The sequence below is a fragment of the Pan paniscus genome, chromosome 20 (genome assembly GCF_029289425.2).
Source record: "Pan paniscus chromosome 20, NHGRI_mPanPan1-v2.0_pri, whole genome shotgun sequence".
In the NCBI taxonomy this organism is placed as follows: domain Eukaryota; kingdom Metazoa; phylum Chordata; class Mammalia; order Primates; family Hominidae; genus Pan; species Pan paniscus.
In genome coordinates this window covers 8,944,165-8,961,636 of record NC_073269.2, presented here as the reverse complement: position 1 = coordinate 8,961,636, position 17,472 = coordinate 8,944,165, and the positions used below count along the sequence as shown (strand labels likewise).

The 17,472-nt window shown below is 55.4% G+C and overlaps 1 protein-coding gene across 2 annotated transcripts in view; it reads left to right on the top strand.

The window, feature by feature from the left end:
• SEMA6B (semaphorin 6B) overlaps window positions 1–17,472 on the top strand; it is a 38,462-nt gene that overhangs the window by 13,941 nt on the left and 7,049 nt on the right. The window contains exons 1-12 of one of the 2 annotated variants that reach the window (XM_034946721.4): window positions 7,296–7,530; window positions 8,572–8,721; window positions 8,909–9,032; window positions 9,835–9,895; window positions 10,045–10,107; window positions 11,001–11,102; window positions 11,526–11,616; window positions 11,995–12,114; window positions 12,614–12,702; window positions 14,452–14,669; window positions 16,156–16,287; window positions 16,818–16,967. In XM_034946721.4, coding sequence (XP_034802612.2) covers window positions 8,601–8,721; window positions 8,909–9,032; window positions 9,835–9,895; window positions 10,045–10,107; window positions 11,001–11,102; window positions 11,526–11,616; window positions 11,995–12,114; window positions 12,614–12,702; window positions 14,452–14,669; window positions 16,156–16,287; window positions 16,818–16,967 — 1,271 coding nt within the window. In that variant the 5' untranslated portion in view covers window positions 7,296–7,530; window positions 8,572–8,600. Of the gene's footprint in view, window positions 1–7,295; window positions 7,531–8,571; window positions 8,722–8,908; window positions 9,033–9,834; window positions 9,896–10,044; window positions 10,108–11,000; window positions 11,103–11,525; window positions 11,617–11,994; window positions 12,115–12,613; window positions 12,703–14,451; window positions 14,670–16,155; window positions 16,288–16,817; window positions 16,968–17,472 lie in introns of those variants that run through there. The other variant, XM_034946720.3, reaches the window with a different exon arrangement.

Genomic DNA, 17,472 nt, shown 5'->3' with positions numbered 1-17,472 from the left:
AGTTCAAGCGATTCTCCTGTCTCAGCCTCCTGAGTAGCTGGGACTACAGGTGCATGCCACTGCGCCCAGCTGATTTTTCTATTTTTAGTAGAGACGGGGTTTCACAATATTGACCAGGCTGGTCTCAAACTCCTGACCTTGTGATCCACCTGCCTCGGCCTCCCAAAGTGCTGGGATTACAGGCGTGAGCCACCGTGCCCGGCCCCAGGTGATTATTTTATTTGGGGAATCCATGCATGAAGCTGCACCTCTCAGAGTTTGTGATGCACGTGGATCCCTGCAGGATCTTGATCAGGTGCAGGCCTGGGTGAGCGGGCCTGGTCCTGGGATTCTGCATTTCTGACAGTGGTGCCCACACAGCTGTTCCCAGACCCACACTCCCAGCAGCACACGGGCCTGCGTGTGATGGGGGAGGAGAGGAGGGCATAAAGTGGGGAGGGCGGAGGCGTCTGGGTTCCAGGAAGGTCCAAGGGGAGCCTCTCTTAGATGACCTGAAGTGAGGAAGTGAGTTGTGTGTGTATCTGGGGGAATTCCCAAAGCAGAGAGCACAGCCTGGGGTAAGGCCCTAGGGCAGGACCATGCCTGGCCTGTTGGAGGAACAGCAAGGAGGCCCGTGTGGCTGGAGCCAAGTGATGAGTGGGAGAGAGGGAGGAGGAGAGGGTAGACAGGGCATGGGGCAGGTCGTACAGGGCCTTGTGGGCTGCAGGGAAGACCCCGGCTTTGACCCCGAGGCAGGTGGGAGCCATGGAGGGGTAAGGGCAGAGGAGAGACGGGACCTGACTCATGTGCTCAGAGGCGTCCTCTGGTGGCTGTTTCGGGAAGGACAGCCTGGGGATCAGGGCGGAGGGGACTGGGCTGGGCTGAGCTGGGCCAGGCAGGCGGGGATGTGAGTGGCCACGGCATGGACGGGAAGCGGTGAGAGTTCTGCGTAGACTCGAAGGCAGAGGCCGCAGGAGTGGCTAATGCTGGCTGTGAGGCTGGTGGAATGGGGTGTGGCGGGGAAGTCAGGATGAGCTCCAGTTGTGTCCTAAGCTATCAGGTGAGACGGAGGACGCAGAAGTGGGGCCGGGTCGGGGGACATCGACCATCCGTTGACCCCGATTGGATCGGTAGCCTCAGTGCCACTCCAGCGAGAACCCCATTAGGGTTTTTGTTTTATCTGTTGTTTGTCTTGGAACTCACAACCGGATCCTAAAACTTACACCGAAGCCTCAGGGGCCAAGAACAGCCCAGACGCGCTGGCCTGGAGGAGAGAAGGTTGGGGGAGAGTTCCCCCAGGAAATTGAGGCCCATGACGGGGTGACAGTAGCTAGGGCGGCGCGGTTCTGGGGTCGTGCCCCGTATGGCTGAGGGTGAGACTTCATGAGCCCCGTGCCTGGAGCGGCTGAGGGGAAGTTGAACCCCGAATCCGGAGCTGGGGGAGGCCTGGCTACAGTCAGGACGGTGGGTGTCATCGGATATAGACGGGGTTTCGGGACCCAGGAGCGTACAAGGCCGCCCAAGAGGGGCGTGAGTCGAGGGAAAAGAGAGACGGAGAGCTGGCGGTTGAGGGGGGTGCAAGGCGGGACAGAAAGCTGGGAGTGAGGCTGGCGAGTGTGGGGCATGGGGGTCGCCAGAGGACAGAGCTCCCAGGACGAAGAGCTAAACTAGGGGGTCCCCGAGGACGTTTCCATTCCTGAGCTTCAGTTTCCACATCTGCGCAGTGGGCTCATGTTTGCAGAGCTGGAGTGACAGCCGGGGGCCTCCTGGAGGGAGCTGTTGCTTTGTGGCCCCTCTCCCCAACAAGGCGCCCCCACAGAGTACATGCAAGTCCCCAGGGTTGCAGGCAGGAGCCCCCCAACCCCCGGGGCACGCAGACATGTGGGTGCACGGGTGCCCCGGAGAACCCCGCACGCCTCGGGGCGCACCCGCCAGCCCCGTGGCTCCCTGTGACCAGGTGTCCGGCAGCCGCAGCGTGGCAGGTGGTGGGGCCGCTTCTGAGCAGGCAGGCGCCGAGCGGCTGCTGGCAGAGGCTCCTCGAGTTTCACGGAGAGAAGCAGATGGTCTTGGGGATAGGGGGAGGCGCACAGGCCTCGGGTAACCCCAGATCGAGGGGGTAAACTGAAGCTAAGTAGATGGGGTTCGTTGTGAAGTGGCCTGGACTCCCCGCAGTAAACATTTGGGGTTCAGTTGTGTGTTATTATCAAAATAAGTAAAATGGAGCAGGATCTGTGGGCTCCGCTGATCCCTGACTTTGGGCAAATGACTTTACCTTTCTGTGCCTCAGTTTCTCTGTCTGTATAAGGGGCCTATTAAGAGAACTCACCAGGCCAGGTGCGGTGGCTCACACCTGTAATCCCAGCACTTGGGGAGGCTGAGGAGGGTGGGTCACTTGAGGCCAGGAGTTCGAAACCAGCCTAGGCAACATGGTGAAACCCCATCTCTACTAAAAATACAAAAATTAGCTGGGTGTGGTGGTACATGCCTGTAATCCCAGCTACTCGGGAGGCTGAGGCAGGAGAATTGCTTGAACCTGGGAAGCCGAGGTTGCAATGAGCTGAGATTGTGCCACTGTACTCCAGCCTGGGGCCACAGAGCAAGACTCTGTCTCCAAAAAAAAAAAAAAAAAAAAAAAAGCACTCACCCCTTGGGGGTGTTGTGAAGATTAAATGAGTTAATTTAAGTACTTATGACAATGCCTGGCACCTAGCAAGTGCTTTGTGTTTGCTGGGTGTTTTGTTGTTGTTGTTTTTTTGAGACAGAGTCTCGCTCTGTCGCCCAGGATGGGGTGCAGTGGCGCGATCTCGGCTCACTGCAAGCTCCGCCTCTCGGGTTAATGCCATTCTCCTACCTCAGCCTCCCGAGTAGCTAGGATTATAGGCACCTGCCACCATGCCCAGCTAATTTTTTTGTGTGTTTTTAGTAGAGACGGGGTTTCACCGTGTTAGCCAGGATGGTCTCTATCTCCTGACCTCGTGATCCGCCTGCCTTGGCCTCCCAAAGTGCTGGGATTACAGGCGTGAGCCACGGCGCCCGGCCTGTTGTTATTTTATTTTTTTGAGACAGGGTCTCACGTGGTTGCCCAGACTGGAGTACAGTGGACCAATCATAACTCATTGCATTCCTGAACTCTTGGGCTCAAGCCATCCTCCTGCTTCAGCCTCACAAGTAACTGGGACTACAGGCATGTGCCACCACGCCTGGTTAATTTTTTATTTCCTGTAGGAATTGTGAGGGGGTGTCTCACTATGTTGCCCAGGCTGGTCTCAAACTGAGCTCAAGCAGTCCTCTTGCTTTGGCCTCCCAAAGTGTTTTACAAAATTAATACAAAAATTAACTGGGCATGGCAGTGCACTCCTGTAATCCCAGCTTCTCAGGAGGCTGACACACGAGAATCGCTTGAACCTGGGTGGTGGAGGTTGTAGTGAGCCGGTAGTGAGCCACTGCACTCCAGCCTGGGCCACAGAGTGAGAATCTTTTCCCCCTCCCCGGCTCCCTCCCCACTGCCCAAAAAAAAAAAAAAAAAACCCAGGCATGGTGGTGCACACCTATGGTCCCAGCTACTCGAGAGGCTGAGGCAGGAGGATTGCTTGAGTCCGGAAGTTCAAGGCTGCAGTGAGTGGTGATTGTGCCACTGTACTCCAGCCTGGGCAACAGAGCCAGACCCTGTCTCTTAAAACAATGTTTAAAGAAATAGTTTCTAGAGTTAAATATTGTTCTGATAAAACTCAAGATGAGGCCGGGCGTGGTGGCTCACACATGTAATCCCAGCACTTTGGGAGGCCGAGGTGGGTGGATCACGAGGTCAGGAGATAGAGACCATCCTGGCTAACATGGTGAAACCCCGTCTCTACTAAAAAATACAAAAAATTAGCTGGGCGTGGTGGTGGCGGGAGCCTGTAGTCCCAGCTACTGGGGAGGCTGAGGCAGGAGAATGGCATGAACCCGGGAGGCGGAGCTTGCAGTGAGCCGAGATTGTGCCACTGCACTCTAGCCTGCGGGACAGAGCAAGACTCCGTCTCAAAAAAAAAAAAAAAAAAACCACAAGATGAAAGACAGACCATATCACACCAATTAGGATGGCTACTGTCAAAAAACTGGAAGATAGCCGGGTGTGGTGGCTCACACCTGTAATCTTCGCACTTTGGGAGGCCAAGGTGGGTGGATCACCTGAGGTCAGGAGTTCGAGACCCGCCTGGGCAATATGGTGAATCTCTGTCTGTACTAAAATTACAAAAATTAGCCAGGCATGGTGGCACCCGCCTGTGGTCCCAGGTACTCGGGAGGCTGAGGCGGGAAGATCGCTTGAACCCAGGAGGTGGAGATTGCGGTGAACCAAGATCATGCCACTGCACTCCAGCCTGGGTGACAGAGCGAGACTCCATCTCAAAAAAATAATAAGAATGAAGGAGGCTGGGCATGGAGGCTCACACCTGTAATCCCAGCACTTTGGGAGGCCGAGGTGTGTGGATTGCATGAGGTCAGGAGTTCAAGACCAGCCTGACCAACATGGTGAAACCCCATGTATACTAAAAATACAAAAAAAAAATTAGCCGGGCGTGGTGGCGTGCACCTGGAGTCCCAGCTACCTGGGAGGCTGAGAAAGGAGAATCGCTTGAACCCGGGAGGCGGAGGTTGCAGTGAGCTGAGATCGTGCCACTGCACTCCAGCCTGGGAGACAGAGCGAGACTGTCTCAAAACAAGAAAAAAAAAAAAGGGAAGGAAACCCTGACACAGGTCACAGTGTGGATGCATCTTGAGGCAATCACGCTCAGTGAGAGAGCCAGACACGCAAGGACAAACACCGTGTGACCCACTCCTAGGAAGTCCCTAGAGTCATCAGGTTCACCCAGACAGTAGCATGGGAGGTGCCAGGGGCTGGGGAGGGGGGTGAGGAGTGAGTGTTTCATGGGGACAGAATTTCAGCTTGGGAAGTCGAGAAAGTTCTGGAGATGGTGGTGGTGATGGGTGCACAATTATGTGGATGTTCTTAATGCTAGTGAACTGTGTGTACTTAAAAACAGTTAAGGGCCCACCGGGCATCGTGGCTCACAACTGTAATCCCAGCACTTTGGGAGGCCGAGGCGAGTGGATCACCTGAGGTCAGGAGTTCAAGACCAGCCTGGCCAATATGGTGAAACCTTATCCCTACTAAAAATACAAAAATTGGCCGGGGGCAGTGGCTCATGCCTGTAATCCCAGCACTTTGGGAGGCCGAGGCGGGTGGATCACCTGAGGTCAGGAGTTCAAAACCAGCCTGGCCAATATGGTGAAACCTTATCCCTACTAAAAATACAAAAATTAGCCGGGTATGGTGGTGGGCACTTGTGATCCCAGCTACTCGGGAGGCTGAGACAAGAGAATTGCTTGAACCCGGGAAGCTGAGGTTGCAGTGAGCCGAGATCACGCCATTGCACTCCAGCCTGGGCGACAGAACAGGACTCTTGTCTCCAAAAAAAAAAAAAAAAAAAAAAGAGCACTCACCCCTTGGGGGTGTTGTGAAGATTAAATGAGTTAATTTAAGTACTTATGATAATGCCTGGCACCTAGCAAGTGCTTTGTGTTTGCTAGGTGTTTTTTTGTCGTTGTTTTAATTTAAATTAATTTTATTTTTTTTGAGATAGGGTCTCACTCGGTCGCCCAGACTGGAGTACAGTGGACCAATTATAACTCATTGCATTCTTGAACTCCTGGGCTCAAGCAATCATCCTGCTTCAGCCTCACAAGTAGCTGGGACTACAGGCACGTGCCACCATGCCTGGTTAATTTTTTATGTTCTGTAGAGATTATGGGGGCGTGTCTCGCTATGTTGCCCAGGCTGGTCTCAAACTCCTGAGCTCAAGTGATCCTCTTGCCTTGGCCTCACAAAGTGCTTTACAAAATTAATACAAAAATTAACCGGGCGTGGCAGTGCACACCTGTAATCCCAGCTTTTCAGGAGGCTGAGACACGAGAATCGCTTGAACCTGGGAGGTGGAGGTTGCAGTGAGCCGAGATCATACCACTGCATCGCAGCCTGGGTGACAGAGTGAGACTCTGTCTGTCCACCTTCCCCTGCGTCCCCCACCTCCGGCAAAAAAAAAGTCAGGCATGGTGGTGCACACCTATGGTCCCAGCTACTCGGGAGGTTGAGGCAGGAGGATTGCTTGAGCCTGGAAGTTCAAGGCTGCAGTGAGTGGTGATTGTGCCACCGTACTCCAGCCTGGGCAACAGAGCCAGACCCTGTCTGTTAATGTTTAAAGAAATAGTTTCTAGAATTAAATATTATTCTGATAAAACACAAGATGAAAGACACAGCATGTCATACCCATTAGGATGGCGACTGTCAAAAAACCAAAAGGTGGCCGAGCGTGGTGGCTCACACCTGTAATCCTCGCGCTTTGAGAGGCCAAGGCGAGTGGATCACCTGAGGTCAGGAGTTCGAGACCAGCCTGGCCAACATGGTGAAACCCCATCTGTACTAAAAATACAAAAATTAGCTGGGCGTGGTGGCACGTGGCTGTGGTGTCAGGTACCTGGGAAGTTGAGGCGGGAGGATCGCTTGAGCCTGGGAGGCAGAGATTGCTGTGAACCAAGATCATGCCACTGCACTCCAGCCTGGGTGACAGAGCGAGACTCCATCTCAAAAAAATAATAAGAATGAAGGAGGCTGGGCATGGTGGCTCACACCTGTAATCCCAGCAGTTTGGGAGGCCGAGGTGGGTGGATTGCATGAGGTCAGGAGTTCAAAACCAGTTTGACCAACATGGTGAAATGCCATGTGTACTAAAAATACAAAAAAATTTAGCCGGGCATGGTGGCATGCACCTGGAGTCCCAGCTACCTGGGAGGCTGAGAAGAATCGCTTGAACCCGGGAGGTGGAGGTTGCAGTGAGCTGAGATGGCACCACTGCACTCCAGCCTGGGCGACAGAGCAAGACTCTGTCTCAAATAATAATACTACTAATAATAGTTAAATGAAAATGGTTAAGATGACAGCTTTTATGTTATATATATTTTAGCCATTTTTTTTTAAAGGCACAGGGCAGACAGGGCTCTTAGTTAGGTTCTGGGGTAGGGGGCTAGAAAGGCCCGTGGCATGAGGGGAGGGTAGGCCGAAGTGGGGTCTGAGGTCAGGGGCCTTGAATCCCAGGGAGAGGCTGGGGCCTGGACTCAGGGGTCCCTGGGAGCCACAGGAGGCTGTAGAGCAGGGGAGGAGCCAGGGAAGGAAATTCTGAAGGAAACAGGGCCGTGCCCTGAACACACGTGGAATCCGGGTGTTCGCTGAGTCACAAATCCTGGAAGCTCAGGGTCGTGAAGAGGAAGTCCAGCCGCTCTATGCGAGGTCTTCCTGTTTTTGGAGGAGGCAGGCACCCCAGGGCCGATTGTCGCGAATCACCTTCACCTCTGGGGGCTCAGAATCCCTGAGCCAGAAGGCCAGGGCAGGGCTGGGGGATACCCCTGCTGCTCAGACAGGAAAATGGGCTCGGAGCTTGCCCAATACTTCCCAGAAGGTCGAGGCTGCTGAACTTCTCATTCGGGGCTCCGGGACCTGGACTGTACCCCTTTCTGGTAGGGGGTGCTCTGAACTGGGACCTTCAGCATGGAGGGCGGGGGTTCAGAGGGTGAATTCCGCTGCCATGTCATTACCTGGATGGGAGAGTGTCTCCACTCCACACACCTAGAAGTTTCTGCAAAGTTACCTTGAATGGGAGTGGGAAGCAGTCCCCCTTGAGAGGTAGTGAGGTGCCTGTCATGGAGGTGTGCAAGCGGAGAATGAAAAGGCTGGATTTGGGAAGGAGGTCAGATCTACCAGGGTCACAGAGGCCCTTGGCATGGGGAATATTCTGTGATTCTGTGGTTATGTAGTACTGTCATTCCCAGCTTGTGGCTTTTTTTTTTTTTTTTTTGGATGGAGTCTTGCTCTGTTGCCCAGGCTGGAGTGCAGTGGTGCGATCTTGGCTCACTGCAACCTCCACCTCCTGGGTTCAAGGGATTCTCCTGCCTCAGCTCTCCAGTAGCAGGGATTACGGGCACAGGCCACCATACCTGGCTAATTTTTGTATTTTTTTGTAGAGACAGGGTTTCGCTATGTTAGGCAGGCCGGTCTTGAACTCCTGACCTCAGATGATCCTCCCACCTCGGCCTCCCAAAATGTTGGGATTACAGGCGTGAGCCACCACACACAGCCAGCTTGTGGCTTATAAAATTCCAAGAGCCTTTGACTCTTTTTTTTTTTAGCCTTTGAGTTTAATATTTTTGTGTTTTAATTCTAAGTATTTTTATGCATGTATTTTGAGATTGCATTTTTAAATATATGTTTTAGGATATTTGTATCTATTATTATAATAATTATTATTAGTTTTAAATTACCGAATGCAGTTTTGTTTGAAGTCGTTTCCTGGGCTTTCACGCACACGTGGCCATAAAGTTGTTCTGATAATTAAATTAGTGCTGTGTATTATTATTATTATTGCCATTATTGTTGTTATTAATTATTATCCCCGTGAGGAATTTTTCTGGGATTTGAAGGAGCGTCTGCTGCTGTCGCCCGCCGTCTTGTGGCCGCGAGCGGGACTGCAGGCCGCTCACCTCGCCGCCCCTTGCCCGCAGGCGTCACCTCCTGTCGCCTGGCCCTCGCCATGCAGACCCCGCGAGCGTCCCCTCCCCGCCCGGCCCTGCTGCTTCTGCTGCTGCTACTGGGGGGCGCCCACGGCCTCTTTCCTGAGGAGCCGCCGCCGCTCAGCGTGGCCCCCAGGGACTGTGAGTCTGGGGGTGTCTTTGGGCGGGGGTGGAGTCCCGTGGGAGTATCTGGGTTCCCAGTTGGGTCTGCTGCCCCCACTGGGGGACTCAACCAGTCCAGGAGCCACCCCTAGAAGGGGCATGACCTCAGGCCACCCTCTCTTCACCCCCAGCCCTTGCTCACACCCCTCTCCACCCCCTCACTCAGACCTGAACCACTATCCCGTGTTTGTGGGCAGCGGGCCCGGACGCCTGACCCCCGCAGAAGGTGCTGACGACCTCAACATCCAGCGAGTCCTGCGGGTCAACAGGACGCTGTTCATTGGGGACAGGTATTGCTGGGGACAGCAAGGAGGCCTGTGTGACGAGCAGAATGAGCAAGGGGGAGAGAGAGAGGAGGCGAGGGCAGGGAGGGGATGGAGCAGGTCGTGCAGGGCCTGTTGGGCCATTGGGAGGACTTAGGCTTTGACCCGGAGGAAGGTGGGAGCCACGGAGGGTTTTAGGTAGGGGAAGGACTGGACCTGACTCAGGTGCTCACACGCGCCCGCCCTCTGGTGGCTGCTTCTGGGAGGGGGCGAGAATGGAATCCAGGGGACCAGGGTGGAGGGGACTGGGCTGTCCAGGCTGGCTATGATTGAGGCTGTACCAGGTGGAAGCTGTCGTGGGGAGAAGCAAGTGTGAGATTACGGGGCTTCTAGGGATGGGCTTCCCAGGAAGGAGAGAGACCGGACAGATCAAATGCTTTGGAGAGGATGAGGAGGATGCGGAAGTGACCCCTGGGCTTAACTACACGAGGTCACCAATGACGTTGAGCAGGGCGGCTTCCTCGGCAAGGGTGTGAGGGGAGAGAGCCTGGTGGGCGCCTGGGAGGCGCCGAGTGGGGCACCTGACCTAAGGCCATGGGACATGGTGTTGGGGGCAGTCCGTGGGGCGTGCCGGGCAGGAGGTGGAGTGCAGGATATGAAGGCCTGCTGGGGCCCTTGGGGGGGTGTGGTCGGCGCTAGAGTTGCTCGTGTCAGAGGCATTGGCATGGCCCTGCATGCCCCCGTGTGCACACCACATTGGCAGTGGGAAGGATGGAACGGGAGAGGGTGGCGGAGCCCCCAGTTCTCACTAACTATGCCCCTCCCCCAGGGACAACCTCTACCGCATAGAGCTGGAGCCCCCCACGTCCACGGAGCTGCGGTACCAGAGGGTGAGGAAGGGGTGCAGGTGGGAGTGGAGGGGTAGGGCCAGGGGGACGCGGCACTGCGCCGGGGAGCTGGGTGGATTCGGCCCAGCACGGCGGGGTCACTCAGGGCTGCTGGGACCCGGTACCCCCTCACCAGCTCTCTCTCTCTGCAGAAGCTGACCTGGAGATCTAACCCCAGCGACATAAACGTGTGTCGGATGAAGGGCAAACAGGAGGTGAGTTGGCCCTGGCTCGGTCCCGGCCCCTGCGAATCAGCCCTGGCATTACCCATGCCCCGCCCCAATCAGACCAGGCCACGCCCACTCCGCCAGCCCTGGCCACGCCCCAACCCACCCCCAATCAGCCCTGGCCCCGCCCAACTGCCAGCCCTGGCCACACCCCCAAACAGCCATGGCCACGTCCACGTCCCCACCCAATTGGTCCTAGCCCGGCCTCCAACCTAGCCACAATTATCCATAACCACGCCCCAAATAGTTCTGGCTAGGCTATGCCCACACTTCTGCCCCTGTCAGTCCTACCACCACCCCCAGCCTCGTTCCAACAAGCCCAGGCCATGTTCACACGCCACCCAATAGCTCACTCCCCACCCAATCGATCAGGTCCCCATCCCGACCCCTCCCCTATCAGTCCTGCCGCCCCCCACGCCCCCGGCCCGCCCCAATAAGCCCAGGCCACGCCCACCCCACCAGCTCTGGCCACGCTCCCAACTTGGCCCCAATCAGCTATAACCGTGCCCACCACGCCCCAGTTAGTTCTGGTCACGACCATGCCCCACCCCAATCGGCCGTGACCACACCCAGGGCGGATCCTTCTCCTCCATCCCAGGTTAGGACTCTGCTATTGCCATGGTTATGCCCAGTCTGACAATGCCCACCATCCTGGCCTTGCCTGCATTGCTGATACAAAGTGTTTCCCTGTCTGGGTCGCACCGTGTCCCCAGCCAGTCCTAGGTTCAGCCCCTGCCTTGGCCACGTCCCAAGGAGGGCCCCAGCCTTGGCCATGCCCACAACAGACCGGCCCTCCACCCACACAACTCAGGTTCTGGCCACGCCCATCACCATGACCACGCCCACATCGCGCTCCCCGCTTCCTCCTGTCCCCACCTCAGGGCGAGTGTCGAAACTTCGTAAAGGTGCTGCTCCTTCGGGACGAGTCCACGCTCTTTGTGTGCGGTTCCAACGCCTTCAACCCGGTGTGCGCCAACTACAGCGTGAGTCTTCAGACTCCCTGCGCCCCAGGTCCAACCTCCAGGCCTCTGCTCGCCCGACCTCCGCTGGCCATGGCTTTTCCCCGGGCCATGTCACCTCCTCCAGGAAGCCTTCCTGGATATACTCTCCCTGCTTCCTCCCCCTGAGCTCAAGAGGAGTCAGCGCTGTCCAAACGAGGCCTGTACAGGGGGCCAGGGAAGCCGTAGCTACTTAGGCAATGAGCCAGTTACAGGTCTAACTAGGGATTGACTCTTAAACCCATTTACAGATCAGTAAACTGAGGCCCTGAGAGGTTAAGTGAGTGGCCAAGGTCACACAGTAATCCATGGTGGATCAGGATTCCCCCTGGAGTGGGGGGCTGAGGGAGCCAGGGGCTGCTAGTTGGGGTCAGGAGATCTGTCACTCAGGCCCCATGGTCCCTGCAGATAGACACCCTGCAGCCCGTCGGAGACAACATCAGCGGTATGGCCCGCTGCCCGTACGACCCCAAGCACGCCAATGTTGCCCTCTTCTCTGGTAAGTACCCCCCCAACCTCCATCTGATCAGCCCCAGCCACAGGCAAGACCTGGCATTTTCTACTCCAGCGTCTGGGTTGTTTAGAAGGCAGCTGGACGACCACTTGTCCCAGCTGTGACATGGGCAGACTCTCAGCCCAGGTTTGGGGCTCAGCTGGGATTGAGGCTCAGCGGGGTTTGGGGCTTAGCCGGGGTCAGGGGCTCAGTTAAGGTCAGGGCTTGGATGGAGGTGGGGCTTGGATGGGATCAGAGCTCAGCCTGGAGACAGGGGCTCCCCTAGGCTCAGGACTCAGTCTCAGAAAATCGAGTTTCGACCCACCCAGCCCCTGGCCTCTGCGGTCTCATCTCTTGCCTGCCTTCCCCACCCACCCCATCCAGACGGGATGCTCTTCACAGCTACTGTTACCGACTTCCTAGCCATTGATGCTGTCATCTACCGCAGCCTCGGGGACAGGCCCACCCTGCGCACCGTGAAACATGACTCCAAGTGGTTCAAAGGTGAGACCAGGAAGGGCAGTGGGCCCAGACCTGGCAGGGCCCAGAACCTGACATTCATCAAATCTCCCCACCAGAATAAGAGTCCCAGAGGAGCTTGGTGGGGAGATTTCCACCACATCTTTGGAATCTGTTGGCCTTTTTGAAGACTAGAAAGCTAGAGGAACAAGTTTAGTTGGATCTAAAGTAGAACCCGCTGGAAGTGGGTGGCTTAGAAGCCCAAAATGGAACCACAGAAAAGATATAGCAGGACTCAGCTCTTCAACACATGAGGGAGGAAGATAACAAAAAATAGTTGATGTTGCCATTTGCAGCAAGAGACACAGCGATTTTAGGCTTCTGACCTCCCTTCCCCTGCAAAATACCAAACTTTGAGTCTGTTTCATATTGTCTGGGTAACCAGCCTAGGTCCCCCCTTCACCATAAAAGCCAGTGAGTTCTTAGCCCCAGAAACCCCCTTTGTCATGTCAGGGGCTGAATTCTGACCCCTCCTGTCCTGCAGAGCCTTACTTTGTCCATGCGGTGGAGTGGGGCAGCCATGTCTACTTCTTCTTCCGGGAGATTGCGATGGAGTTTAACTACCTGGAGAAGGTGAGGCCGGTGCAGTGGGGCATGAAGTTGAGAGGCTCTGATCATGCGAAGTGAGGGGGCAGAGGTGGATCCATGAATCCCTGCATGGGGTGAGAGGGTCCTGCCCTCCATTTCTGGTCCCCAGGGCCTCCTTTCCAGCCATGATCAGGCCCTGAGGCTGAAGACATCTACGGAGCAGCCGTGGAGCACTCAGCCCTGACGAGGGACTTGAGTTGGAAGTCAGATACACCTGGTGCTGTTGCTGTTCACCTGTCCACCCACCCACCCAGCCACAATCACTTATCCATTCTTCATCCCCTGTCCATCCGTCTACCTGCTCACCCTCCCACTTACCCATCTGTCTGTTCTTCAGCCCACCCACACTTTCATGAGCCCATTAATCCATCTACTCATCTGCCCACCCACTCACTCATCCACCCACTACCATCCATCCATGCACTCATCCATCTGTCCATGCATCCATCCACCCATCGATTCATCTAGCCACCCTTCCATCCTATCCATCTATCAGTCCATCCACCTATCCATCCATCTATCCATCATCTGTCCATCCATCTGCCAATCCATTCACCCATCCATTCATCCATCCATCCATCCCATCCACCCATCCATCCATTTATCTACCCATCCACCAACACACCCACCCACCCGCCCATCCATCCATCCATCCATCCATCCACACATCCATCCATCCATCCATCCATCCATCCATCCATCCCATCCATCCAGCTGCCAATCCATCCACCCATCCATCCATCCATCTACCTATCCACCCACCCATCCATCCATCCATCATTCATCTATCCATCCATCTGCCAATCCATCCACCCTTCCATCTCATCTATCCATCCATCTCATTCACCCACTCATCATCTATGCACCCACCCATCTGTCCATCCATTTATCTGCCCATCCACCCACACACACATCCATCCATCCATCCATCCATCCATCCATCCACTCACCCATCCAACCATCCACCCATCCAACTCACCTATCCATCCATCCATCCATCCACTCACCCATCCAACCATCTACCCACCCAACTCAACCATCCATCCATCCATCCACCCACTTATCCATCCATTCATTCATCCACTGATTCACCTATCCATGCATCCATCCATCCACTCACCTAGCTTTCTCTCTATCCATCTGTTCATCCATCCACCCACCCATCCATCTGCTTATCTACCAATTGCTTGATTACCTTGTCCTCCTTCACCATCTCTTCCATTATCTATCATCCTTCTTCAGATGTATTTATTTATCCATCCACCTACTCACCCCTCCATTGTAATCGTCCGTCCATCTACTCATCCACTCATCCGTCCATCCAGGCAACCAGGCAGTGCTGAAGTGCACAGACTGCCACTAACTACTATTGTGACCTTGGACCGGTCACTTCCTTTTATCTGTGCCTCTTATCAGTGTCCCCACATGTACAATGGGGGGATATCAGTAGGCCCCCCTCGGGAAGAGTGTAAGAGATGTGAGAATAAAATGTGGGTCTTCGTGGAAACAGTGATGATTATGGTTGTCACTGTTGCTATTATCATCATTGACATTCCCACCGGGAATTTCTGCCAGGGAAGCCGGTGCCCAGAGAGGAACGGTGACTGGCCGGGGTCCCACCAGAGCCAGGGTCAGACTCCTCCATCACAGTTTGGGTGCTGAGTGGCACAGCCTGTGAACAGGCCTTCCTGGGACACAGAGCTCAGGCCCCTGTCCGTCCACTGTCACACCCAGGTGGTGGTGTCCCGCGTGGCCCGAGTGTGCAAGAACGACGTGGGAGGCTCCCCCCGCGTGCTGGAGAAGCAGTGGACGTCCTTCCTGAAGGCGCGGCTCAACTGCTCTGTACCCGGAGACTCCCATTTCTACTTCAACGTGCTGCAGGCTGTCACGGGCGTGGTCAGCCTCGGGGGCCGGCCCGTGGTCCTGGCTGTTTTTTCCACGCCCAGCAACAGGTCAGCGCCCACCAATGGGAGCAAACTGGGAGCATTTGGTGGGCATGGGTAGAGAGGGCCTGCATTCACTCCTCAGGTATGCCCTGGGTGCTAGGTTGGGCACCACTGGATTAGACCTCTGAGAGGCCTCGGCCCCAGGCTGGGGTGGGACAAGCTGACACTGACCCTCTAAGTCCCTTTGGTCAGAACTGGGCCAAAGATATCCTCATCCTCTGCCTTTGGGGAGAGGAGCAGGGAGGGCTTCCTGGAGGAGGGGACATTGGAGCTGGACTTTGGGTGTGAGATGGAGGAAGAGGGAAGGGTGTTCAAAGTTGGAGAAACAGCATGTGCAAAGGTCCTGAGGCTTCAGTGAGTTCAGTATACTTAAGTAATCGTGAGAGAGTCTGTGTGGGAAGGGAACTAGGGGAGAATGCACAACAGGAAAGCAGGGAACTGGTGGGATGGATCAGGCAAGGCTTTGTGGGCTGCAGGCAGAAACTTGGACTTTTTCCCTGAGAGCACTGGGGAGCCATGGAAGAGTGAAGAGCAAGAGGGATGACATCAGGTTTGCATTTTTTGTTTGTTTGTTTGTTTGGTTTGGTTTTTTTTTTTGAGACAGTTTCACTCTTGTTGCCCAGGCTGGAGTGCAGTGGCGCGATCTCGGCTCACCACAACCTCTGCCTCCTGGGTTCAAGCAATTCTCCTGCCTCAGCCTTCCTTGTAGCTGGGACTACAGGCGTGCGCCACCACACCCAGCTTATTTTGTATTTTTAGTAGAGACGGGGTTTCTCCATTTTGGTCAGGCTGGACTCAAACTCCTGACCTCGTGATCCACCCGCCTCGGCCTCCCAAAGTGTTGGGATTACAGGCGTCAGCCACCGCACCCGGCCAAGGTTTGCATTTTTAAAAAGCCTGCTTGTGGACTGGGCACGGTGGCTTCGCCTGTAATCCCAGCACTTTGGGAGGCTGAGGAGGGCAGATCACTTGAGGTCAGGAGTTCGAAACCAGCCTGGCCAACATGGTGAAACCCCATCTCTACTAAAAATACAAAAATTAGCTGGGTGTGGTCGTGGGCACCTGTAATTCCAGCTACTCGGGAGACTGAGGCAGGAGAATTGCTTGAACCTGGGAGGTGTAGGTTACAGTGACCTGAGATCATGTCACTGCACTCCAGCCTGGGCGACAGAGCAAGACTCGGTCTCCAAAAAAAAAAAAAAGCCTGCTGGGGAGTGGGTTCTAACAGTGGCATTGGGGAGGCAGGACATCCAGTTAAACAGGGATGGGGGCCTGGACAGGGGTGGCCTCGTAGACCCTGAACTGTGGTCCAATCTGAGATGTTATTCAGGAGGAGTGGCTGCATTCGACAGATGCGGGAGGGACAGGGGACATCTCTGGCCTAGGAAGACTGAAGATTCACTGGCTCCTGCAGACAGAGGCTCCTGCACGCACTTGTCCGAGATGGGGCCTCCCACCGGGCTCACCAAACTCTTTCATCCCAACCCCTCAGCATCCCTGGCTCGGCTGTCTGCGCCTTTGACCTGACACAGGTGGCAGCTGTGTTTGAAGGCCGCTTCCGAGAGCAGAAGTCCCCCGAGTCCATCTGGACGCCGGTGCCGGAGGATCAGGTGCCTCGACCCCGGTGAGAACCCCCTCCATCCTGAGTCACATGCCCGGATGAGGTCCTGATCCCCAGGGCCGAGGGCTGGGGCTTCCGGGTGGTTATTTAGCTGATGCTGAGTTCAGCTGTACCCATTATACAGTTGGGAAAAACTGAGGCCTGGTGTGGTGGCTCACGCCTGTAATCCTAGCACTTTGGGAGGCTGAGGTGGGCAGATCACCTGAGGTCGAGGGTTTGAGACCAGCCTGACCAACATGGCGAAACCCTGTCTCTACTAAAAATACAAAAATTAGCCGGGCGTGATGGCACATGCCTGTAATCCCAGCCACTCGGGTGGCTGAAGCAGGAGAATCGCTTGAACCCAGGAGGTGGAGGTTGCAGTGAGCCAAAGCACTCCAGCCTGGGCGACAGATTGAGACTCTGTCTCAAAAACAAAACAAACAAACAAAAAAACGGAGGGTCGTTGGGCGAAGCAATGGGTACCTCTGGTGAATCAGGCCCCTTTATGAGGACCTTTACGTTCGTCCTGACCACACCCTTGTCACCCCCAGGCCCGGGTGCTGCGCAGCCCCCGGGATGCAGTACAATGCCTCCAGCGCCTTGCCGGATGACATCCTCAACTTTGTTAAGACCCACCCTCTGATGGACGAGGCGGTGCCCTCGCTGGGCCATGCGCCCTGGATCGTGCGGACCCTGATGAGGTCAGTCCTGGAGGGGCAGGGCATGGCGAGGGGAGACAGGATGGGGTAGATTGAGGGTGAGAGGATCCAGATGCTCAACACAGATGAGCCCATGGCTTCTGGCGCTGCCCAGAGAGCTGGAGACACAGAGAGACAGAGAGGGAAAGATGGAGAGACACTAGGAAAGAGAGAACAAAGAGAGAGACAGAGGGATCAAGAGGTGACAGATGGGGCTGGGCACGGTGGCTCATGCTTGTAATTCCAGCACTTTGGGAGGCCGAGGCTGCCAGATCACCTAAGGCCAGGAATTCGAGACCACCCTGGCCAACATGGAGAAACCTCGTCTCTACTTAAAATACAAAAATTGGCCGGGCATGGTGGCTCACGCCTGTAATCCCAGCACTTTGGGAGGCCGAGGCAGGCGGATCACGAGGCCAGGAGATGGAGACCATCTTGGTTAACACAGTGAAACCCCGTCTCTACTAAAAATACAAAAAATTAGCTGGGCGCGGTGGCAGGCGCCTGT